Source organism: Macaca thibetana, chromosome 9 (assembly GCF_024542745.1).
Source record: "Macaca thibetana thibetana isolate TM-01 chromosome 9, ASM2454274v1, whole genome shotgun sequence".
Classification (NCBI taxonomy): Eukaryota; Metazoa; Chordata; class Mammalia; order Primates; family Cercopithecidae; genus Macaca; species Macaca thibetana.
This window is the reverse complement of record NC_065586.1, coordinates 19,240,172-19,267,070: the sequence shown is the minus strand read 5'-3', so window position 1 is coordinate 19,267,070 and position 26,899 is coordinate 19,240,172. Positions and strand designations below refer to the sequence as shown.

At 34.2% G+C, this 26,899-nt stretch overlaps 1 protein-coding gene across 3 annotated transcripts in view; it reads right to left on the bottom strand.

Moving 5' to 3' along the window:
• The window catches only part of MALRD1 (MAM and LDL receptor class A domain containing 1), a 930,868-nt gene that overhangs the window by 400,333 nt on the left and 503,636 nt on the right, over positions 1 to 26,899 (bottom strand). For all 3 annotated transcript variants that reach the window (XM_050804020.1, XM_050804022.1, XM_050804021.1), the window contains exon 22: positions 597 to 753. In XM_050804020.1, coding sequence (XP_050659977.1) covers positions 597 to 753 — 157 coding nt within the window. The remainder of the gene's footprint in view (positions 1 to 596; positions 754 to 26,899) is intronic.

Here is a 26,899-nt window from a genome sequence, read left to right as displayed (position 1 = left end):
AAAGACTGTAGAAAGAAATAACTTGGTATAATCTATTATCCTATACTGGATTTTTTTTTTCTATAGGGGACATTACCAGGACAACTCATTTAAAAAAAAATAAGATCTCTGAGTGAAGGATATATTGGAGTTGTCTGTGCTATTCTTGAAACATTTTATGTGTTTAAAACAGTTTAATTTTTTTAAACAGAGAAACATTTTGAAAAAGACTATTGCAGAATGTAGTACTACTACCATCAAAGGCAACAAGAAGACACATCCAGATATTACCCAAGTGTATATATTTATTTGATTGTGTTATACTCAGAAGACTGATATTGAAACATGCATATGTTTCAAGTGTAAAATAGTATTACCCAGAAGCTGCAACCTCAGCATAGAGACAACATTCATAATTAAATAGAATAAAAATTACCTACTAGTTATTCATGTCCAATTCTGCTAAAGTTTTTAATCCATCATACCATTACAAATCTAGTGAAGTGTTGATAATTGTCCATTTTCACTTATTAACAGAATATATTTTAATGATACCAAATTATGCACTATGAACTTTTACAGAGAAAATTCAGAAAATGTGATTGCCTAAGTAGTACCTGAAGAGAACCAACGGTGGCCCCATTCATATGTGTCCAGAACACCAAGGTACATTCTGGTCCCGTGAATGAAATGACAGGAGTAAGAATGTCAGCTGTGTCACCAAATTTCCCATTAGAACTGTCAGCATACAGGTACCAGCCATCTGTGGTATTTCTGGAAAAGGAATTTATCATATTATAAAAAGAAGAGGCCGGGTGCGGTGGCTCATGCCTGTAATCCCAGCAATTTGGGAAGTTGAGGCAGGTGGATCACCTGCGGTCAGGAGTTCAAGACCAACCTAGCCAACGTGATGAAACCCCGTCTCTACTAAAAATACGAAAAAACAAGCTGGGCGTGGTGGCGTGTGCCTGTAATCTCAGCTACTTAGGAGGCTAAGGTAGGAGAATAGCTTGAACCCAGGAGGTGCAAGTTGCAATGAGCTGAGATCGTGTCATTGTACTCCCGTCTGGGCAACAAGGTAAAACTCCATCTCAAAAAAAGAAGAAGAAGAAGAGAAAGAATATTGCAAAACATAGTATAGTTTGGTACTAACCATATTTTATTGCTTTATATTTTTTCCTAAAAGTATAATGTGTTATATAGCATAATTATCGCCCATTACCTTCATCAGAAATAATACTTTTGCCACTTTGATTTTGAACCCATGATATCAGTTGGTACAATGTGTATAAAATTATGACAAAGGCTGAAACTACCAAATCTGTAATAACTTGGTTGATATTTTTACATAATACCACTAATACTCTAATTAGCATTTTAGAGCTAATTTTAATGTGAGTAAAATGAGGCCCTAAAGCACTGATTGCCTTTAGAAGAAACATTAAAGGAAGGAAAAACATGAATAAGTAGGGGATAAAAAACAGGAAACTGGTCTGTCTCAAAGGGTTTCCATTCAAATTTACTTTCTCTATATTGATTTAGCTCAGTTTCACTTCAACATATTTTAGTAACCTTGTGCATAATTTTAAAGAATATCCTTTCTTTCCTAGGCCTAAATTAAAAAGGAAAAATAATGATGGAAATGATTAAATATCAATATATTTTCTGCTATAAAAGAAAGAATTTATAACTGTACTTGGAAAATTAATTCAAAAGAGAATAAAATATTAAAGTCATTCTAGGTTATATACAGCTTTTTGAAACATAAAGAAGTGATCCACACAGTTTGGTATTCTGGCACTCTGTTTTGGATTAACTTGATTTCTTGCCACTTTCTAATTTAAATGTAGATGCTAGAAACTAAAGTTTAAATTTGCTTCTTATTAAAGCTATTTATTTTGAAAATTTTTATCATTTTGGGGGAATTATGAACAGCAAACAGATGGAAAGAGAGGTGGAAGTAGTCCTTCAGCACCATGTATTTACAGAGGGCTCAGTCTTGCAAGTCTTGCCAGTGGCTGTTCAAGGTTCTAGGAATAGAATTGTCTGCAAAAGACACAGCAGGGTTTGGCCTCAGGCGTCCTCATTTCCTAGATGGTCAATTTAGGGCAGATTATTTAACTTCTCTAAACATCTTAGTTTCTTCATTTCAGAAAATGAGATAGTTCCATGTATGGTGTTAATAAGAATCATAAATAAAATATGTGGAATACCTAACACCGTACCTGGCATATTTTATATATTAAAAAAATGGTAGTTGTACTTTGTGGTTAGGTTTATATCATTCATTCTTCCTAATGAAATAAGGACTTTAGTGTCCTGCAAACCACAGAGTTATGAGTTAATTTTTAAGAGGCAGAATTATCATTTGTATTTGTCTGAATTATGTCTCAGAGGAAAAGCATTTCCAGCTTTCTTTCTTATATGTAATACGCTAAATATCCCAGTATAACAGGGATACCCAGAACAAAGATAGATATACTTACACATTCAGATATATAGAAGCAATAGTCAAGAAAAAATTGCATGCACATACCTATATGCATATGATTTATTTAACCTGCAAATCTTTCTTTAAGCAAATGTCAGGATTATTATAATTTTATTACACTTCATTGAAAATTATTTCAATGTGCTACATCTAAATGTCCACCAGGAAATTGAGTTCTGCTTATGAGATGTAGCTTGAATTGTCCATTCCTCTCCAATTTTAATGCTATCACTTCATCACATTTTTACTACCTCTTGCTTAGAATAATAAATCTCATTGTTCTTTCACATATACTGTTGATTCACTCTATTCTTTCTTCACACATCACTTAGAATAATTTTTTAATGGATATTGGATTAAATCATGTCCCCCAAAGCACGTCTTAAAACCTGCTAAAGTATTTTTAATTGACATAGGACACCAGGAAGGGGGAGCAAGAAGGAATAAAGAGGAGCTGATTAATGGGTGCAAAATTACAGTTTAATGGAAGAAAAAGACCTAGCGTTTGATAAATCAGCAGGGTGACTATAGTTTATAATAATCTACTGTACACTTCAAAGTGGCTAGAAGGGAATCATTCAGATGTTTCTAACATAAAGACAGACAAATATTTAAGGTGATGAATATCCCAGGTACGCCGATTTGATCTTTATGGTTTAGTTGAATGTATTAAATTATCACATGTACTCTGGAGCTACATACATCTATCATGCATGAATTAAAACATAGTTTTGAAATAACTGAAATATGTTTAATATGCCTTACAAATCTCTACATAACTTGGATCTCTGTCTCCCAGTTGGAACGGGAGTTGGGAAGAGATGATTCCCATCGCCCCGCCTGAGGCAATGCAGTCTGACTCCAGAGCAACACCGCATGTGTGAATTATCAAACTTAGTGTTTTAAAAATATCAATTCCTCACAAATTGGTTTAAAGATTCAATGAAATCCCAACACACTCCTGATAGACTTTATTTTTCAGAAATTGGGAAACTAATCTTAAGCTTCATATAGAAATATAAGGAGACGGGAATAGCTAATTTTATCATGAGAAGAACAGAGTTGGAGGATTTAATCAGATATCAAGACTCATTCAGGACACAGGCATAGGCAAAGACTTCATGACTAAAACATCAAAAGTAATGGCAACTAAAGCCAAAATAGACAAATGGGATCTAATTGAACTAAAGAGATTCTGTACAGTAAAAGAAACTATTATCACCGTGAACAGACAACCTAGAGAATGGGAGAAAATTTTTGCAATCTATCCATCTGACAAAGTTCTAATATCCAAAATCTACAAGGAACTTAAACAAATTTACAAGAAAAAAACAACCCCATCAAAAGTGGGCAAAGGATATGAACAGAAACTTCTCAAAAGAAGACATTTATGCAGCCAACAAACATATGAAAAAAATATCATCATCACTGGTAATTAAAGAAATGCAAATCAAGACCACAATGAGATACCATCTCATGCCAGTTAGAATGGCAACCATTAAAAAGACAGGATACAACAGATGCTGGAGAGGATGTGGAGAAATAGGAACACTTTTACACTGTTGATGGGAGTGTAAATTAGCTCAACCATTGTAGAAGACAGTGTGGTGATTCCTCAAGGATCTAGAACCAGAAATACCATTTGATCAAGCAATCCCATTTTGGGGTTTTTACCCAAAGGAATATAAATCATTCTACTATAAAGACACATGAACACATATGTTTATTTTAGCCCTATTTACAATAGTAAAGACTTGGAATCAACCCAAATGCCTATCAGTGATACACTGGATAAAAATGTGGCACATATACACCATGGAATACTACGCAGCCATGAAAAAGAATGTGTTCATGTCCTTTGCAGGGACATGGATGAAGCTGGAAACCATCATCCTCAGCAAACTAACACAGGAACAGAAAACCAAACACTGCATGTTCTCACTCATAAGTGGGAGTTGAATAATGAGAACACATAGACACAAGGAGGGGAACATCACATACCGGGGCCTGTCGAGGTGGGGACAAGGGGAGGGAGAGCATTAGGATAAATATCTAATGCATGCAGGGCTTAAACCTAGATGATGGGTTGATAGGTGCAGCTAACCACCATGGCACATGTATAACTATGTAACAAACCTGCACGTTCAGCACATATATCCCAGAACCTAAAGTAAAATTTGAAAACAAACAACAAAAAAAGTAGTTTTATAAAACTCAGGTTAGCAGTTTACAAATTCCATTTCATATGTGGCTACAAAAGAAAATAACTTTAAAATTAAGATTTTTTCTACAAATGCATTAAATGTTTTAAATCAATAAATGCTTTAAGTTAAAAAAAAAAAGACTCATTATAGAGTTATCAGGGGCTATGGTCTGAACATTTGTGTTCCCCCAAATTCACATGTTGAACTCCTAAATACAAAGGTGATCATCTTAGTATGCAGGGCCTTTAGGGAGTCGATTAAGTGACTTTAATGAGATTAATGCTCTTATAAAGGAGACCACAGAGAGCTAGCTAGTCCCTTCCACCACAAGAGGAAACAGCAAGCAGGCACCATCTATGAAGGAAGAAATAGGTACTCATCAGATAACAAATCTGCCAGCACCATGATCTTGGACTTCCAGGCCTCCAAAACTGTGATAAATAAATGTGCTTCATTTATAAGTCTCTCTGTTTATGGTTTTTTTTTTTTTTTGTTATAGCAGCCTGAATAGGCTAAAACATTAAGACAGAGTGGAATTAGAACAAGAACAAACAATCCAGAGAACTATAAGAAATAGTCCTGAAACAGATCCACATGTATTTGGACATCTGATTTATGAAAACTGTGGCTCTTGTGAAGTACTTTTGGAAAGAATAACGTTTTTTATAAATGAACTGAGTAAGTTAGTTAGCCATGAGAGGGAAAAATGAACCCTAACCGGTATTTCACAGCATTCAAAAATAACAAATTCCAGGTAGATTATACTTGGAATGAAAACTTATATAACAGTATCTTCATGATGTGGGAATAAGAAAGTTTGTTCTCAACAGGATACAAAAATCACTAACCATAAAGGAAAATATTGAAAAAATGAGAATGCATTCAAAATAAGGATTTCTGTTTATCATAAAAATCAATATGATGATGAAAAGGTCAACCAGTCAATGGGAGAAAACTTTTGTATCATGTTAAGTGAATATAACATTTATTGATTGCCTTCTTTGTAGCATGCGGTACGCCAGATGTTCAACTGTGTGTGTGTGTGTGTCTGTGTATATTATTATATGCACATATTTATTTAACTATATGCCTACTAGGTAGAACTGGATAAAATATCCCAAAATGTTGATATATTTATTGCTTTACTTAGGGACCATATCCATTTTGTTTTCTACACAGGGTCTAGTAGACCTTAAAAACAGGTAAAATAACCAAGTGAACTTAAAATTAATAAAGCACATGTATAATAAAAAATCAGAGTGTGACAAAAATTGTAGACTCAGATGAAATTATACATAAAAAGTTGATCATTGTTCCAGACTGTGGCAAACATAAAAGGTAAGAAGAGACAGAATAAGGCTAATAGATCTGGAGACCATGGAGAAATTACATGACTAGTGGTCACAACTGTAGAAACGATAAAAGCATTTGTCACTGGTTCTTCAAATAGAGGTCACTGTACTAATTACCCAGAAACTACACAAATAATGAAAAAAAAAAACCTTAAGGTAATCAAGGTATAATTTCCCCAATTCAACAGAATTGTAGAAAATTCAATCATAAGGTCAAATATAAAATAAATTATTGAAACAATTGTCTAATATTATATATCTCTGAAATATTCCTTTTGCCTGCAGGGAAAAGAAAAAAAAAAGGAGATACGTCAGGAGATCAATTTGAAAAATGCAAACAACCAAACTGCATTTGTGTTTTTATCAAACTGTGAACACAGTACAATGTAGCAATATATCATTTGGTCGCCAGTCTTATAGGCATTAATTGGGGGCACATGATGTATGTATGATCCCTAATGGAAAAATGAAGAATTGCATAAACACTTGCCTGTGTCTGCAATGAGATTATTCAAGCATGCACCTGCAGAGGAAATCAGCTCCTCTCCTGGAATGAGTACAGCAGTAATGACCACAGCTAACGGTACTGTCACTCATAAAATATCAGCGTCCCTCTACCAACCTTCAAATTATCTTTTCTCATACAGAGCGGGAAGTAGGGTGTTTTATAGAAGCATATCTTTTTCTAATAAAACATATCATAAGCCACACAGTAGTAAAGGTTTAAGAAAATCGTGCTTTACTTTCAGGTGTCGCAAAAGTAAAGATCCAAGGTGATAATGTACAAGTCCTTTGAAAAGTCATTATATAAAAAGAGATCTGATTTATAGTCCATGCTATTTTCACAAAAGTTGCTTAGGTCTTACAGGATAATCATTTCTAAACTCTTACTATCACACAGATTAAGTAATTAAAACACTGACTGTTTTTTCCTTTGTTGAGAATCTCCTGAGTAGTTACTCTAATTCAATGAGTAGGAAAAAAATACCCATTCGTGAACAAATCAAGATATTCTTCAGTAAGGCCCATCAATCTTTGGGCCTGGGCACACACAGTATGAGAGACATATTCTCCAGGATCAGATGGAATCTGTCCTTTGATTTACGGTGCTAGCTTAGGCTGTTTTAGCATATCTGACATGACATAATCCACTAAAAGAGCTGTTGTGAACAATACTTCAAGGAGCAGAAAATACAAAGAACTTGCAATGGCCTTAATGTTTAGAGTCCATACCCCCAAATTTATATGTTGAAATCCTACTCTCCAAGGTAATGTTATTAAGGAGTGGGGCCACTGGGAGGTGATTGGGTCTTCAGGGTAAAACTTCCATGATTGGGATTACTGTCCTTAGAAAAGAGACCCTAGAACCATCTCAGCTTTTCACCATGAGAAAACACAGCTAGAAGGCTCTATCTACCAACAAGAAAGCTCTCAATAAATATGTCAGTGCCTTGATCGTAGCCTTATTAGCCTTCAGAACTGTGAGAAATAAATGTTTGCTATTTATAAGCAACCCAGTTTATAGCATTTAGAAACAGGAGCCCAAATGAGCCAAGCCAGTGGTCAATAGTGCTAATTTTCTTTAAAAAAATTTTTTTTTAGTTTTAATTTTTGTGTATACATAGTAGGTACACATGAGGTACATAGTAGGTAGTCATGTGCTTAACGGGCACATGAGATATTTTGGTATGGGCCTGCAATGCGTAATAATTACATCATGGAAAAATTGGTATCCATCTCCTCAAGCATTTATCCTTTCTGTTGCAATCCAATCATATTCCTTTAGTTATTTTAAGGTGCACAAATAAATTATTGACTATAGTCCCCCTGTTGTGCTATCAAATAGTAAGTCTATTTGATAGAATAGACTAATGATAGAAATCATTCTATTTTTTGTACCCATTAACCATCCCCACTTCCCCCTTGCTCCCCGTACTACCCTTCCCAGGCTTTGATAACCACCACTCTTCTATTCTGTATCTCCATGAGTTCAATTATCTGATGTTTAGATCCCACAAATAGGTGAGAACACTAGACTTCTCATAGTTTCCACAGCATTACTCTGGTATCTGCAGATCATTCCTCATTGTGCGGAACTGCACCCCATTCCCACTCCCAACCCCATTGTGTGATGAAAAGTCCCTGACCCACCAACTGCTGGAGTAAGTGGGCTTCGTAAACTTGCCAGAGCAATCAGAGTTCTTGCGTGGGATTTTAGCATGTAAATTAATGAAAAAAGAACATTGCGTATTGTTTGCCCAGTCTTCTTACTGGCTGACTCCCCAGAGTTTGGAAACAGCTGTGGCCAACTCCATAGCCCCATACATGACCTTTCTACTCCTCTGTGGTATTCCAGAAGAAACCAAGACAGTCTTGTTTTTGACTTTATTGGTCCTTTCCAAAATACACATCTGGTCCTAATATCCTGCACAGAAATGTTCACCACATCTTGACTGACTCAAGGTGAGGTCCTTGAACTAAACTGTATAGCATTGCTCTGCAAGTAAATACACAGTGTTACTAGAACATATATATTTACGTGCAGAGCAAGTGTGCTTAGTAAATTACATAAATTTACTAATGACTTTAATAGTACCAATATAAAGGAGGCACAGAGAAATAAAAGTGCATGATTTATTTAAATAAAGGCATGAACCCATGAAATGGGTATATCTGGATGTCTGAGTAAATTCACAGGTATATGAACTTAGTATAATAGTATACTACTATACTATTTTAGTAAAATTGTACTATTTTAGTAAAATAATATACCTATGTATAAGTAAACATTTTAAATAATAAGATAGTGAAAAAATTTCAGCTAATATGGACTGTGTGCCTAGTAAATTATATAAATTATACATGATACATACATATTATATGCATACATATTATATATTAGATATATATTATATAACATAATATGCAGTATACAATTAAGTATGTATTATATATAATTAAATATTATATAACTATAATCATATAAATTATATAAATTTACTAAGCACACAGTCCAGATCAGCTGGAATTATTTTTTTCATAGCAAGATTTTCTTGGTAAAGTGAATTAATTTGCATTCTATGAAAGCTGTTTATCTGATCATATACAATACTTTAACAATCAACAGACTGGCACTTCACATTGCACTGGTCTACAACTGGGGTCAGAAATTTTTTTTGGTAAAGATCCAGATAGAAAATATTTTAGACTTTGAGGCCATATGGTCTCTACTACAACTATTCAACTCTGCCTTTGTAGTACGAAAGCAGCCATGGATACTACTTAAAAGAGTGATATGGCCATGATTCAATAAAACCGTATTTACAAAAGCAGGCATCAGGTTGGATTTTGCTTACAGGTTATAGTTTGCTCACTGCTGTTCTACGGATAAAGACTCAACTTGCTAGGCTCTGAGGAATAACTTTCTACTCCAATTTCTGCCTTCAATTTTTACATATGAATTTATTCAGATACCCAGATATGCCCATTTCATGGATTCATGCAATTACTCAAATACATCATGCCTTTTCATTTCTCTGTGCCTCCTTTATATTGGTCTTTCTTCTGGGCACACTTACAGCTTCTGCTACTGGTCCTCCCTCCATAATACTTACTAATCTTCCACAATATATTTCAAATGTACTCTCATTTTCAAGCCTTTTTAGAATCCTAGACTCAAGTTTCTAAACTCAAGATTTCCTGATTCACCAAAGAATTCTACAGCACCTTCTATGTAACTTTTTCAATGCATTCAACATTAGAGATATCAATTCATTGACTACATAGCTGTATGCCCAGTAAGTTATAAACATACCGACGTGCACATTTTAACTTCTTTATCATAATATCTACAACATCTTGAAAAGTAGCTTGAGTTCAAGTGGCACTCAATAAATATTCACTGAATCTGTTGCTAAATAAAAGTGACAGAGGATTCTTGCTTTTCTATATAAAATTCTCCTTTATGAATGTAAGGCATCTTGATTTTGAAAATAAACTTACAATTTTAGCAGAGTGCTTTTGGAATTCTCTTTCCCGGTCTCATGAAATAAAAATGATGTAGCGACAACAGTTGTTGAAATGTTACATAACCACCTAGGGCTTAACCAACTAAAAACTTCAATAACAAAGCTATCAGAGCCAACTATTCTAGTTAGGAGCAACCACAGTTTCTGTTTCAATATTGTATGATATTCACTGGAGAAAAACACTTTATGGGGCAAGTATAAACACATAAATAAAAAAGTATAAGAAATTACATGATGTAATGTGTTTTTATTTATGATCTTATTTCAAATACGACTTTAAGAGTCTCACTAAAGAAATATTAGACCTTTATAAAACATTTTAATTGATTCATAATAGATGTACATAGTTTGAGGGTATGTGTGATCATTTAATACCTTCATATAATTTGTCAAGATCAAATTGGAGTACCAGGGATATCAATCACCTTACATCTTTGTGTTTCCTTCATGCTAGAAACATTCAAATTATTCTATTCTAGCTATTTTCAGGGAAAAAGTCCCATTAAAGTAAATATAATCTTTGTAAGTTAGATTTTAGGCCAAAAACATTCACATCTGAGACATATGAATATTTTAAATCACAGATTTTAGATCAGTCTTTAAGTTAGGAGGCTTTTAAGTTAGTATCAATATTTTATTGTTTAATATTTTCAATAAACATCAGAAGTTAGGATTATAATCATGACTATTTCCTAGATGAGATAACTAAAATTAAATAATCTGCCAGTGTTAATTTGCATGGTAGTGCTGAAGCCAGGATTTGAGACAGATTGATGTGCAAATGTTTTAGACTTTAGGTTAATTAAAAGAGCATAAGTAATAGCTATAAGGTCTAAAAGTATCCACTCTAATGTGTTATACACAGAAAGCTGACCCTTGGATATAAACATTCAATGGAAGAACAGATAAGTTTGTTCTAGTTCTTAACCTCCTCACAGTCACATTTAGGTGAGGGAATTCACGTGGTGTCATTTCTTCCCTGTGTTTTGCCACCAGAGTTCAGTTTCAGTATTTTAATGCGTGGTATATGTACTTTGTTAAGATGATCATGAATTATCATTCTTTGACCTTTACATTACCCTACAGCTTTGCTCATCAGCAACTGCCTTTATCGGTTATTTATAGCATCATGGCCCATGATGGAAAGGCCAATCTAAATTCAGAATATATAAAAGATGCAGATCATGCTGGAAGTATTTCAGAAGGCAAACAAATACCACCACAGTGTTTTGTGGCCTATCTCTGTTCTTATAATAACATGAGTACAAAATGTCACAACTGGAATTTATTCTAAGGCAATGCTAGCAGTGAGATAAAAATTTTACAAGCTTTAACAGTTTAAGTACTGTTGAAAGGAAACTTTTCTTTGATTTGAACATGACAGTGAATGGGTCTAATCCAAAGGAGTCTAATTTAGGATAATTTAAGAGCCTATTTTCCCATTTCATAAAAATATATCATTGCATTTCATTTTTACCCTGAGCTTTGAAACAATGTTGATTATATTGACAGAAATATAGATTGTTCATAATTTACATGTTTTAGAATTTCATTGATAAAAATATTAAATTCTTGAACTTAATGACTTAATTAAAAAATATATTAAAGTAAAAATTATTTACTTTAAAAAATCTGTATTTTCTCATTAACTCACTAGAATACTTTCAGTTCATGACATCCTAGCAAATGTTTAGTTAGAAAATTTAATTTTATTTCATTGTATTTAATTTAAAAGGGAATAAAAGGTAATCACTAGCAGGAAATTTAGATATTTACTTTAAAGTATATATGAGAAAATGTAATTTTAAACCTAGGAATTTCCCCAAATTCTAGTTCAATACATTTTTCTGTGTCTTTCTTCTTTTTTTATAAGAAACTTCCTACATACTCATGAAAAATACAACCAAGGTTAATAAAAGTAACGTATCTGTGCATGAGTTAAGAATATAACTTATAAGGGAATAATCCACAGAAGCATTAAAACCGTATCTACAAGCAGCTTAGAAAAGAGAACTAATTTTATCTGAAAGATGTTATTATTGTTACTACATCTCTTTTGCCCTTGTCTTCAGCTTCTCCTTAACATAAAAGAACTATTCTCTTTTGTCCAAATATTATGTGTTTCAACTTTTTATTTTTATCATTCAAGGTATCCTTCTCTTCTCATGGCCTAGTCTGAGGCCAGCACTAAGATAGATGTTGACTAAAAAGTAAATTAGTGTCATTTCCCTTGAGATGCTTACAGATTCATGTGGGAGTTAAGTGAATTAATACCGATGGTATTCTGGGACATGCACTGTAATATAGATGATACCCAGAGAAGGGACTGTGGGATCAGACTCAAGAGCACCATCAAGGAAAGTTTCCCAGAAGAGTTGATCTTGAACTCAGTTTGGAAAGATGATTAGGAGAACGTTTAACGAAGGCACTGTGGCACAAAACAGAGTCATATGGGAAGAATAAATGTATTAATTGCACGGATGGGAGAGTAGGCTGCTGACTGAGTCCAAAATAAGAAGACTGGGCCACACAACGAAAGATCTTAAGAACAAATTTCGGAGATGAAGAGCAGCTATTTGGAGGTCTTCTAGTTTTCTTAAACTAAGGAATTCAAAAATAACATGGATTATCTTCTGTGTTCACAGAACATTCCTAATTGGACTTCTGACAATCCAGGTTTGCAAGTTTAAAGCTAATGGTCCTCTTTTATCTAGCTGCTTTTTGGTTTTCAGCATGCATTTCCGATTAACAATCATACTGTATTGCCTTCACATCATAAATGTATCACAATTCAGGATTTAAATGTAGTTATCCCTTCAACTGTCCTTTCTAACACCGCTCCTTATTCATCACTTAGCCAGATGATTTCAACAATGAAGCGGCTCCCATGCATAAAATCATGCCCTACTCAAATCAGTCTGTTACCAATAACGTCAGAAAAAAAGCAAATCTCAGCACATCGTTCCCTTCATTTCCTGTCTCTTTTATGACTATACTGTTTGCAAAATAGTCCCAACTGTGAGGACCTTTACGTAGTGCATCACCCAGGTCCATTAGCCTTCTGACCTTGAATTACATTTGGCCTGTGTGAGACACTGGCAAGAGATTGGAAAGTGAGAGGAAAGAGCTCAGAGTATCTATTTCCACAACTCCAATCCCTTTCCTTCCTGCCTTACTGTGGGAGCTTGTCTCTTTTAAAGCCTTTTTTTTTTTTTGGGATGGGGCAATCTGGTCTCCTTCCCTTGCCCCTTCAGATTTAGGTGTTGCTGGTCTTTCAGTGCATCATTCAATCCTTTGTAGTCTTTGCAGTAAAGTCTCTTTGATTAAATTATTTGTGCCAACTGTTTCCTGCCTAGGCCCTAACTAACATAGTCCCCATCCTACCCTTTACCTACCTTATTTTTCCGCATGGAGCCTACCATTATGTCACAGGTTACTTAACACCACTGTACAGATAACCTAGGACTCTTCATTGATCCCTGTTTTTGCATAATCTGTCAACTCTTTTTAGAATACTTTTAACCAGCTAGTTCATGCCATACATTTCTCAGTATTAAACACCAACATCACCTTCTCGCCTGTTCACACAGTCTCTACTTACTTTCAATCTGTCTTTGTCTATCTCACCTAAACAAATACTTTTTTTATCATTTTCCCCAGAGCCTGGAATGGTGCCTGTTCAATATAGTACCTTTTAAAAATAGTGGCCCATAACACTACTATAGACAGACTGTAGAGAACCCTATATATAATAAATTTCAGTTACAGAGGTATAAAATATGGTCTGGTAAATAGATATATTTTGGTAAAAATTCCCTCCCATCTTTTATAAAAATGAAGTAAGCAGAGAAAATAAAAGAGGTATTATAAATTCTTAAATATTGGTGAGTGTTGCTCTTTAAAGACCCTAAACAAAAGGTAAAGGCACCACATTGAAGGAGGCCAAGTTTCTACTATGGTTGCCATCTCTTTACTAAAAAAATGTATGCTCCATGAATACTTCTGTGAGAATCCATCTCCACTGAATTCAATAGGCAAGCATAAAAACAAAAGAAATTCTGGTTCATTTAACAATGATAGAACAATCTTAAATTTAGATTTATGGTAATAGAACAAACCTTAAATCCTGTAATTTCCAGTGCATTTGTCTTTCCTAATCCTGATTTGCAATACAAGCCCAAAACCCAGATTATAAAATACAGCTTCCTTTTTAAAAAATCTAAAACAGAAACATACTCAATATATTAGTCTCTGATACTACCTTCTCAGTTCAGCTGTCTTTGATTTATTACATTCTTAGTACAAAATAATTGTTTTTAAGATTAAATTATATTTCTTTCTCTGAATTTGGAAATTTACATTAGGTAAGCTCTTTTGTTCTAAACACTGGACTAAAGCCCAAAGGGCCTGAAATAGAAAAGACACACTTTTTCTCTAATGGGTTCACAACGTAATAGGAGAAATGTGTTCTTAAGTCAGCAATTACAGTAGGACACGTACGGCCAGGTATACTGTCTGACTCTGTGACGTCATGCTAAACTCTACCTGGGGATAAAATATGGTAGCATCTCAAATCAGTATAAAATAGAGAATTATAGTATCTTCTTAGAAGAAGAACAAAACAGCCTGCAGAAATTATCATCTGGACTGGACTAAGCTTAAGACTCCCACTAGGCCAAGTTTATCCTCCTCACTCTGTCCACTTCTGCTAATCATTCCCTAGTCTATTACTTCTTTTCCTATTTCTGGATATGAAGAAAGTCCTAGTATTTTACATCACTGTAGAATGAGTATAGATAACAATAATATACTATATAGTTAACATAGGATGAGGATATTGAATGTTCCCAACACAAAGTCGTGATAAATGCTTGAGATGATGAATATGCTAATTACCCTGTTCTCATCATTACACATATGAAATCAAAACAGTTGAACACATAGACATAGATAATAGAAGGATGGTACTCCCAGAGGCTGGGAAAGATAGTGGGAGTCTAGGGGAAAGGTAGGGATAGTTAATAAGAACAAAAAAAAAATAGAAAGAATAATACCTACTACTTGACAGCACAATGGGGTGACTATAGCCGATAACTTCATAGTGCATTTTAAAATAACTAAAAGAATGTAATTGGACTGTTGGTAACACAAAGGATAAATTCTTGAGGGAATGGATACCCCATTCTCCATGACATGATTATTTCTCATTGCAGGCCTGTATCAAGACATCCCATGTACCTTACAAACATGTACACCTACTATGGACCCACACAATTTTTTAAAAAGATAAAATCATGTACCCCATAAATATGTGCAATTATTGTCAATTAAAATTTTAATTAAATCTTCAAGAAAGAAACAACTTTAGAGTAAGTTTAGCAGTAGGTTGGTAGATGGCAAAATTCTCATTCAATTTTTTTTCATTCTAAACTCGATTCTCTATCCAATATTTTTCCTCCCCACAACAAAACTATGGAGGATAACTATGTCTCTGGCATTAGCTTCAGCATATTGTTTTCATTACCAATTTGCCTCAAAGAACCATGCCATGCAGTTTGCAAGTAGAAATGTGCCTCAGCCTGTTTAAGAAATTATCATACTCTGAATTAATAATATCCACACCACTAGTGAGTTATATATCACTGAAACTGTATTTTATGACTGAATGTGTCAAATTCTCAATTTTTCACATCTCCCAAGCTAAAAAGTTAGAATTACTAGCTGTGTTCAGCTCAGTTCTTCCAAATCTGATGGACAGACTCCCTCCTGGCAGTTGAGGGCTCATAGAAATTGTGTCCCAGCAGAATCACAAATCACAGCATATGGTACAGACAAGGCAGTAGTGTCAGGCAGAACTAATTCATCAAGTATCTGCCTTAGACAAATTAATGGAATACGGGTAAAAACCCTGGGGTTCAGGTGAGAGAGTTTGACGTTTCTGTAGCTGAGAATAGTTATGTCCTACCAAAGTATATAATGGGTCAAATTCAATAAACAATAATATTGTTTATGTCATAACTGCAGACTCTATGCAGCATAATTTTTTAAATGTTGTTCCCTTACAATTCCAATTATCTCTGTCGTATACCCTCTGTTCAGCACGATTTGATGGTCTTCCTTCTGATATGGTTTGGCTGTGTCCCCACCAAAATCTTATCTTGAATTGTAGTGCCTTGGGAGGACCCATGGGAGGTGACTGAATCATGGTGGCAGTTACCCCCATGCTGCTGTTCTCTTGATAGTGAATGAGATTTCACGAGATCTAGTGGCTTTATAAGAGGCTTTTCCTCCTTTCACTTGGCACTTCTCCTTGCTGCCATGTGAAAAGGATGTGTTTGCTTCCCCTTCTGCCATGACTGTACGTTTCCTGAGGCCTCCCAAGCCATGCTGAACTGTGAGTCAATTAAACCTCTTTCATGTATAAATTACTCAGTCTTGGGTATGTCTTTATCAGCAGCATGAGAACGGACTAATACACCTTCATTTATTTTTATGTGTGTGTGTGTGTGTGTGTGTGTGTGTGTGTGTGTGTGTGTGTGTATTTGAATGAATGATAATTCACCCAGCAGAATGCTGAGGACAGACAACATCAGGATTAAGTTACTTTAAGAAGTAGGTATTATCCTCTAACAGGGTAAATACAGAAACAATGAAATGAAGATACAGGCTGGAAAAGAAATGAAAGATCATCAGTTAAGCTGCCCAATAATTGCCCATAGAAGACAAGATCTTTCTCACAACAATAAATTGGTTCAAAATTGAAAACTTGCAATACTTTTATTTAACTTTATATTGATTTATGCTCTATGAATAACTCCCCAGTGTCTCATCTTAGAGCATATTAGGTCTCAAATTACATCAAAATGTACAAAAACAAACACAATGTTGTCAAGTCATAACCTGAAAACCTTACTTGGGGAATAAGTATTTCTTATTCGTATAATTTTCAAAGAAGAATTTCAGCTAGATTTTTAAGAAGTATTTTCTATTACAACAAAGGTAGTACTTCACATCAATGTTAGACTGAGATTAGATTTCTTGGAATTTTTAAACAAGAGATCGATGTTTTTCTTATTGCCTGATTCCACTGCATGATATATGTTAAAATAGATATGATTTGCTTTCTGAACAAGACTCCATATAATTGTAAAAACCACAATTACTTTTACACCAACCTAATAAAAAGTTTCATGGATTCAGTTGTTAAAGTCATTCAGGATTTGCATAGTAATGCTATGAATTATCTCCAGCTCAAGGAACCATTGAAAGAAGCAGAAGACAATGACTTCAATGATTGTGAATGCTTTGCCAATACTTTTTAGTTGATGAGATAAGGGTTCTATAAACATCCACCGTACTATTAACTCCAATTCAAGCTTTTCTTGACAAAAAGGAATGCTTGCCAAACAGACAATAATCAATGAAAACAAAACTGGCGTTGTGATTTGCAGTTTCTCACTGATATCACAATGTGATGAACAGGCTAAATGTGAAGCTTGAAGAAATAAAGAAAAGCTTATTTATGACCTTGGTCACAAAGGTGACGAGTACTAAAATCTATGTTGAAATGGAAACTTTTCATAATACAAATCAATAATAATGATGAAACATATTTTTCAAACATAAATCAACATGCCAGTTAATTTAAATCCAATCAATAGGATTATGTAATTGGCTACAAATCTACAAGAAAAATGTGAAGAATGTTTTGTTGACATTGATAAATTTAGAGTTGGTTTTCAATTTATGATGTATCCCTTTGAAGTTGATGTCAATAATACCAATTTAATGCAAGGGCTAGGGAATATATTTGACTTGTACAAATGTAATTTTGAAACTGATATGCTATATTAGTCAAGAATCTCCAGAGAAACGGAATCAATAGGATATAGATAGATAATGATGATGACTAATAGATAGATGATAGAGAGAGAGAGAGTGAGACAGAGAGAGATGATGGATAGACAGACAGACATTGTGGGAATTGGCTCACACAATTATGGAGGCTGAGAAGTTCCATGATATGCCACGGAGCATGAGAAGCTGATGGTATAATTTAGTCCAAGTCCAAAGGTCAGGGAATCTGAGTGGCTGCTTGTTCAAGTCAAATTCACCTTCCCGCTGTCTTTTTGTTCCTCAACGAATTGAATGGTGCCTGCTCACTTGGTGAGGGCAGATCTTCCTTTCTTAGTCCACTGATTCAAATATCATTCTCTTCCAGAAACCCTTGTAGGCATACCCAGACATAACACTTTACCAGCTACCCCAGGAACCCTTAACCCAGTCAAGTTGAAACTTAAAATTAAGGATTACATATGCTTTTGTTTTAAGGTAAAAATGATTCTTCTAAGAAGATGACCCAGTTTTTCATTTTTGGTAATGGACTTTTAAGTATATTTGAAATAACCTGAGTATATGAATCTACTTTTTCAAATGTAAATTTTATGAAGTCCAGAGAACAACTAATTCCAATGGGACTTTAGTTTTTAAATTACAATATAATATGTAATATTCACACTGGATTTTGAAGATTATTTTAAAAAGGACATAAATATCTTAACTTTATATTGACTACATGTTGAAATGAAAAGATTTGTATGTATTAATAAAAATAAGTTAATGTATTATAGAAATCATCTCACCTATTTATTTTTGTTTTTGTATGTTGTGGCTACTAGAAAATGTAAAATTACACACAAGGCTTGCATTATATTTCCATTTGATAGCAACAGTATAGAGTACAAGAGATAGCATTAGTTCAAGTTTGCTAAGTTCATTAATTATTCTATGTATTTACTGATTTTTGTCTATTCATTTTCTCCCTTTCAAAGTGTCTTAACATTCGCATTTTAATTCTGAGTTTTTCTATTTATATCTGTGACTTCTGATCATTGCCAAATATTTATTTATATATTAAGTGATAAATTATAAGAGATACCCTAACTTGGGGTTATAATACATACTTGGTATAATGACTATTTTATTTATCATTATAAAATGAATTGTTGTCTCAGTAGTAATTCTGACCTAATGTCTATTTTCTCGGATATTTATATTGTTATGCCAGCTTGCTTGTTTTGGTCTTGGGATAGTATACATATTTTTAACATACTATTTTCAAACTTGTTGAATCCTTTTATTTATTATGTTTATTTTTTAAGTACCATATAGTTGCATTTTGGGGTGTGTATGTATAACTTTTCATCCAGTCTATCTTTGTCTTTCAATTGAGTAATTAGCCCTCACATATTTAATCTAAATGTTGTACTTTAGGGTTCAATTTTACCAACTTACCATTTTCTACTCTTTGTTCCAACTTTTTTGCATTTCTTCTTTCATTTTCTTCCCTAACTAATCTGAGTTAAAGATAATTTTGCTTTACTTTTCTACTTTATTAGTTGTTAGTTATAAAATCTTACAATTTTCACATCTGAGAAATTAAACATGTATCTTTGATTTAATAGTTTTAAAAAATTCACCCCTCACCTATTGAATGTTTACCTCTTCCTTTTTATTTTTTTAAAAAAATTAGCCTTGAGTTGTAATTCACATACCAAAAAGTTCATACTTCATGTAATTTTTGAAGTATACAATGTAGAGAATTTTAGTATATTCAGAATTGTCAATCTCTATTTAATCCAGAATATTTTGATCACCCCAAAAAGTAACCCCTTATCCATTCTACCTTTCTCTATCCTTTGGAAGACTTTCTCTTTCTGTAGATTTGCCCAATCTGGAAATTTCGTATCAATGCAATAAAAATACATGTGGTCTTGCATTTGGCTTCTTTCACTTAGTAAAATGTTTTCAAGGTTCATCCATGTTGTAGCACATAATGGTCCTTCATTCCATTTTACAGCTGAATAGCATTTCCTTATATGGATATAACATTTTTATTTGTCCATTCATAGGATGATTTCCACTGAGGCGTGGCCACATTTTATCTATTATGAATAATGCTGTTATGAGTACTCATGTACAAGGTTGTGTGTGGGCATGTGTTTTCACTTCTTTAGGTATACACCTATGAATCATATGGTGACTCATTCAATTGGTTGAGGAACCACTGAGCCATATAATTCTGTTTGACTTTTTAAGAAACTGCCAGGCAATGTTCACAGTTGCCTGTATAATTTTACATTACCACTAACAAGTATGAGGACTTGAATTTCTCCATGTTCTCATCAACACCTGTTACTCTCTAATTCTCCTCATGCTTATTGCCATCCTCATGGGTGTGAAGTGGTATCTCACTCTGGTTTTGATTTAAATTTTCTATTGACTACTGACGTTTAGCTTCTTTTGTTTGACTTTTAGCTGTTTGTATAACTTCTTTGGAAAAACACCTACTCAAATGCTTTCCCTATTTTAAAGTAGGTTATCTGTCTTTTATGGCTTAGTTATAAGAGTTATTTATATATATTTTTTCTTTTATTTTAGGTTCAATGGGTACATGTGCAGGTTTGTTACATGGGTAAATTCTGTGTCACTGAGGTTTGATGTACAAAGTATTTTGTCATCAGATAATGAGCATAGTACCCAATAGGTAGCATTTCAATCCTCGCCCTCCTCCTACCTCCACCCTCAAGAAGGCCCCGGTGCCTGTTGTTCCCTTCTTTATGCCCGTGTGTACTCAGTGTTTAGCTCCCACTTCTAAAGGATATGTGGTATTTGGTTTTCTGTTCCTGTGTTAATTTTCTTGGGATGATGACCCCCAGCTTCATCCATGTCACTGCAAAGGGCATGATCTCATTCTTTCCTATGGCTGCATAGTGTTCTATGCTATATATATGTACCACATTTTCTTTATCCAATCTGCTGTTGATGGGAATTTAGGTTGATTCCATGTCTTTGTTATTGTGAATAGCGCTGCCTTGAACATACATGCAGTGCATGTGTATTTATGGTAAAATGATTTATATTCCTTTGGATATATACTCAATAATAATGGGATTGCTGGATCGAATGGTAATTCTGCTTTGAGTTCTTTGAGAAATCACCACACTGCTTTAAACAACAGCTGAACAGATTTACATTGCCACCAACAGGGTATAAGCATTTACTTTTCTCCATACCCTCATCTGCCTGTGTTAATTTTTGACTTTTTAGTAATAGTCATTTTGACTGGTTTGAGATGGTATCTCACTGTGGTTTTGATTTGCAATTCTCTAACGATCAGTGATGAACATTTCTTCATCTGCTTGTTGGGCACCCATATGTGTAACTTTGAGAAGTGTCTGCTCATGTCCTTTGCACATGTTCTAATGGGATTATTTGGGTTTGTTTGTTTGCTTTGTTTGTTGGATTCAAGTTCCTTATAGATTCTGGAAGTTAGGCCTTTGTCAATGCAGAGTTTGCAAATATTTTCTCCCATTCTACAGATTGTCTGTTTACTCTGTTGATAGCTTCTTGTGCTGTGCATAAGGCCTTTAGTTTAATTAGGTCTCACTTGTCAATTTTTGTTTTTGTTACCATTGCTTTTGGCATTTGCTTATGAAATCTTTGCCAGGGTCTATGTCCAGAATAGTATTTCCTAGGATTTCTTCTAAGGATTTTATAGTTTTAGCTTTACATTTAGGTATTTTTCATCCACATTAAGTTAATTTTTGAATATGGAGTAAGGAAGGAGTCCAGTTTCAATCCTCTGTGTATATCTAGCCAGTTATCCCAGTATCATTTATTGACTAGGGGAGTCCTTTCCCCATTGCTTGTTACTGTCAATTTTGCCAAAGATCAGATGGTTGGAGGTGTGCAGCTTTATTTCTGGGTTCTCTAACCTCTTCTCTTGGTCAACGTGTCTATTTTTGTAACAGCACTATTCTGTTTTGGTTACTGTAGCTTTGTAATATAGTTTGCTGAGTAGTATGATTTCTCCTGCTTTATTTTTGCTTAGGATTGCTTTTGCTATTCAGGCTCTGTTTTGGTTCCATATTAATTTTAGAGTAGTTTTTTTAATTCTGTGAAAAATGTCATTGGCAATTTGATAGGAATAGCATTAAATCTATAAATTGCTTTGGGCAGTATAGCCATTTTAACAACATTGATTCTTCCTATCCATCAGCATGATTTTTTTTCTCCATTTGCTTGTGTCATCTCTGATTTCTTTCAGAAGTGTTTCATAATTCTTGTTATAAAGATATTTCACCTCCCTGGTTAGTTGCATCCCTAGGTATCTTGTTCTTTTTGTGGCCATTGTGAACGGAAGTGCATCCTTGATTTGACTCTCAGCTTGGATGTTGTTGGCATATAGAAATGTTACTGATTTTTTGATTTTGTATCCTGAAACTTTGCTGAAGTTGTTTCTTGAATCCAAGAGCCCTTGGGCAGAACCTATGGGGTTTTCTAGTTGTAGAATCATATTGTTTGTAAAGAGAGATGGTATGGCTTCCTCTCTTCTTATTCAGATGCCTTTTATTTCTCTTGACTGATTGCCCTGGCTAAGACTCCAGAGCTATGCTGAATAGGAGTGATGAGAGTGGGCATCTTTGTCTTGTTCTGGTTCTCAGAGGAAAAGCTTACAGCTTTTGTCCTCTCCATATGTTGTCTGTGGGTCTGTCATAGATGGCTCTTGTTATTTTGAGGTATGTTCCTTCAATGCCTAGTTTGTTGAGGGTTTAACATGAAAAGATGTTGAATTTTATTGAAAGTCTTTTCTGCATCTATTGAGATAATCATGTGGGTTTTGGTTTTAGTTCTGCTTATGTGCTGAATCACATCACATTTATTGATTTGTGTATGTTGTGTGTAAGTCTCTTTGTAGATCTCTAAGAATTTGTTTTATGAATCCAGGTGCTCTAGTATTGGATGCATATATAATTAGGATAGTTATATATTCTTTTTGAGTTGTACCCTTTATTATCTAATGCGCTTCTTTGTCCTTTTGGATAATTACTGGCTCAAAGTTTGTTTTGTCTGAAATTAGAATAGCAACTCCTGCTCCCTATTGCTTTCTATTTGATAGATCTTTCTCCATCCCTTTACTTTGTATTTGATAACTTTTGCCTGGTTTTATGGAGAAGCAGAATTCCCAAGGCACTTGTCATGTGAAGTGCCCCTTCTACTGCTTTTTATACTATTAATTTTGTGTATCTTAATCAATATATGATTTACATATTATAAATCCATAAATATTATTTCATATAGCCTATGTTAATTTAAATTCATTTGTACATTTATCTCTCAGCTTTTCATTCAATAATGCATTCCTTATTTCTATCTAGGATTATTTTCCTTCTGGTTGTAGACATTTCTTTTGTGTAAGCCTGCTGATGACAAATTTTCTTGGTTTCATTTGTCTGAAAAAGTCTTCAATTTGCCTTCAGTTTTGAGGAATACTTTTACCAAGTATAGAATTCTAGTTTTGATTTTTTTCTCCGATACATTGTGACTGGAACTACGCAAAGGATTTGAGGGTCTGGATGATGTTATCTCCTCTCTAAGAAGATAAATGTTCACTTCTGGCCAGCAAAATGTATCCCAGCAAATCATCTTAAATATGGAGTGAACTGATTGAAGGTGGGCTTTGAGGTTTCTACCCCTGTGAGCCAAAACTCTGCGTTCTTCTTAACTTCTCACTCACTCATGCTGCTGAGCATCTTAACGTGCTGAGTACCTCTCTGTCAAGGCACACAAGGCACACTCTTGTGTCTCTTTTCTAGTCCTGCCTATGTTTTTAAAAAAGGCACTCTCCAAGGTTCCACAGTCATTATCTTCTCTTACAGTTTAGTCATGACATTACCCATTTGACATTAATAATTTCCTATAGTCTCTCTCACACACGTTCCCCTTAGAGTTCCCTTTCTCTTTTTTTCCCTTTCTCCCTTTCCTCCTTTTCCCTTGCTTCCCTTCCCTTTCCTCTCTTTCCCTTTGTTTCCCCTTGTTTCCTTTTCTTTCCTTCTTGTCTTTCCTATCAGTTCCCTTGTAAATCACGTCCTTTGTCCCATTCCAAGCAAGTATGTTGAAATTTGATCTCCAGTGTGGCAGTGTTGGGAGATGAAGCCTAGTAGGAGATATTTGGGTCATGGGCACTGATTATCTATGAATAGCTTGGTGCTTTTCTAGCAGTAGTGAGTGAGCTCCCACTCTCAGGAGACTGGATTGATTCTTGTGGGGAAGGGATTAGTGGGTTGTTATAAAGCAAGGAAGCCTCTTAGGCTTGGTCCTTCTTCCCATGTGCCCATTTCCCTTTGACCTTTTCTGCCATGTTTTGATGCAGCACAAAAGTCCTCACCAGATACTGAGCAGATGTGGGCAACATGCTTCTTGTACAGCCTGCAGACCATGAGCTAAATAAACCTGTTTCATTTATATATTACTCAGCCTCAGGTATTCCTTTATAAAAAACACAAAATGGATGAAGACACCTTCCAAGCCGTTGCTCTTAGATACTAAGTTTTTAATACAATAAAAGAATCATTTATTATTTCCCCATGCTGGGTGTAGCCATCACTTTGCTTGATGAAATTCTATGCAACGCTTTACAGCCAACTCAAAAATTACCTTTCCCATAATGCTTTGGGAGCCTCTCTCCTCAGTTCCCATAGAATACTTTGTATCTTCTTTCTGGTCCTTACATTTTTTAAATGATACAGTTTTTAAAATCTAAATTTAAAGACTTTGCATCTCCTGTTACTTGCATAAAATATTTCTCATAACTTATATGCAAAACAGCTATAAAATTGCATTTTAACACGCCTTTGAAAGTAATATATCATAGGGTATACAAATAATGCTATAAATATAGTTTATACATTTGTGAGGCAGGGTATGCAGTCACTACATTCTTTTAAAAGTGTAACTATATAAATAAAAAGTCTTAAAAATAGCCATGATGATCTATACTCTTACCCCAAACTTTATTATTCCAGAAACTGCATTACTTTTACTGTCATGCCACTAATAAAATGTCTAAATATGTTTTAGTTACCTAAAGAAAACCCAATCTATATATACTCCCTCTTTTAATCTTATGATTATAGAATTAACTCTTGTAAATTATTTTATAGTGAATGAGAAAATAAACTAGTTCATAAAATGAAAACAATTATAAGTAAATAATTATTTCAATTAAAACAAAGTTCACAGAACTTGTGTATTTCTAATGAGATGATTCATAATGCTTATATTTTTTAAATTTAATTTATAGTTTACTTAAAACTCACCTTATTCTCAAAAATATATGCAATACAGTACAATATAATAAACTAAAAGATACACTCACACAAACACACACACACAGACACACACACACACACACATATATATATATACACACACATATATTTACATATAAATAAAGATAATACCAAGAGAAAAGAGTTGGGGCACTAAATGGAGTCAAGGATAAAAGTAGATCACAAAAGGCATTACAGAAATTTCACAGACTTACTAACAATATATGAAAAAATCGGTTCTAAGCTTTCTATGAGTCAATGTAAGGAAGAAAACATAATTAGCAATAATCATGAGAGCCTTATGAAAACACAAAACCAAAGTGATTCTTCAGTAAAATTACATCACGTGCTCATAAAAGTCTGGAAACTAATTTCTCACAAATGTCTTCTCAAAGAGAACAGGTATAACATGATGAACAATTACTTCAATCACATTTTTACAATGAATAATGAAGGGCTTCCAACAGACTATTTCATATAACAAATACTCATCAATTCAATAAATCAATACATGAATAGCCAATAAGATATTTAAATGTGTCCTTCATAAATCAGTCCCAACTTACCTTGAAATGATAGCGCAGTTCTTCAGAGTAAGCATATGCCTTAAATCCATTTCCTTTTAACACTTAAGTGCTGAGGAAAAGGTGATAAAACCTCCAGAAAATATTTTGAGATTTAACAATTATTTAAGAATAATTTATCATTCCTGAAATTTTCCCCACAAAATGATGAAGACAGCAATGTTTTTCTAAATTGGAAAAATCATTCCAGAGCCGGCTTGCTCCTCTTATAAAACACATAGCTAGGAAAGTTAGATTATCAACTTGCCAAATAAGAAACAGTCAGAAACAAACAAACAAACAAAAAACTAGAAATTTAGTAAAAGGACTGTAACTCTAGGAGAAGAAATAGTTACATTTGAGGAAAAAGTGTAACAAAAGTACAGTCATGTGAGCGCATACCCAAAAAGGTGATAACGGTGAAAAAGTTATAAAGAAACCATTTTTTGGAGCATGAAATATATTCCCTGGAACTGTGTTTAAAGTTATCTGCCTAGTATGGATAGCAATTTCCAAAGAGTTGGCTGCCCACCCTTGCAATGCTTTATAAAATACAACCACATCTACCATCAAGATTCTGATTTCATTGAATGAAACAGGACCTGGGTATCAGTATCTTTCAATTCTGCCTCCAAGTAATTCCAATGTGCTGCCAATTTCAAGAACCAGATCTTGACTAAGTAGTTCTCAAAGTAAGGTTCCCACACCAGTAGCATCAGCATCACCTGGGAATTTGTTTAAAATGTAAATTCTTAGGGTCTACCCCAGACCCACTAAATCAGAAACTCTAGAGTTAGCCCAAGATTCCTGTGTTTTAACAAATATCCAGGCAATTCTGATGTGCTTGAGAATACAGTACAGGTGGAATGTGCTTTTCTAAGTACTAGGGCTACAATGGTGAACAAAATAGCCTCGTTTCTACCTTCCTGGAGCTTGTGGTCTAAGAGACACATGGAAGATCCTCCCTTTGCAAAATTCTTCTTTCTGTCTAGTTTATGCCAATAAAACCTGTTCAATTACTTCAACTAATTTTCTAACTTCCAACTTTTTTCTTTCTCAAACCTGTCTACACACAAATATCACAATAAATATTTAATAAACATCAATTA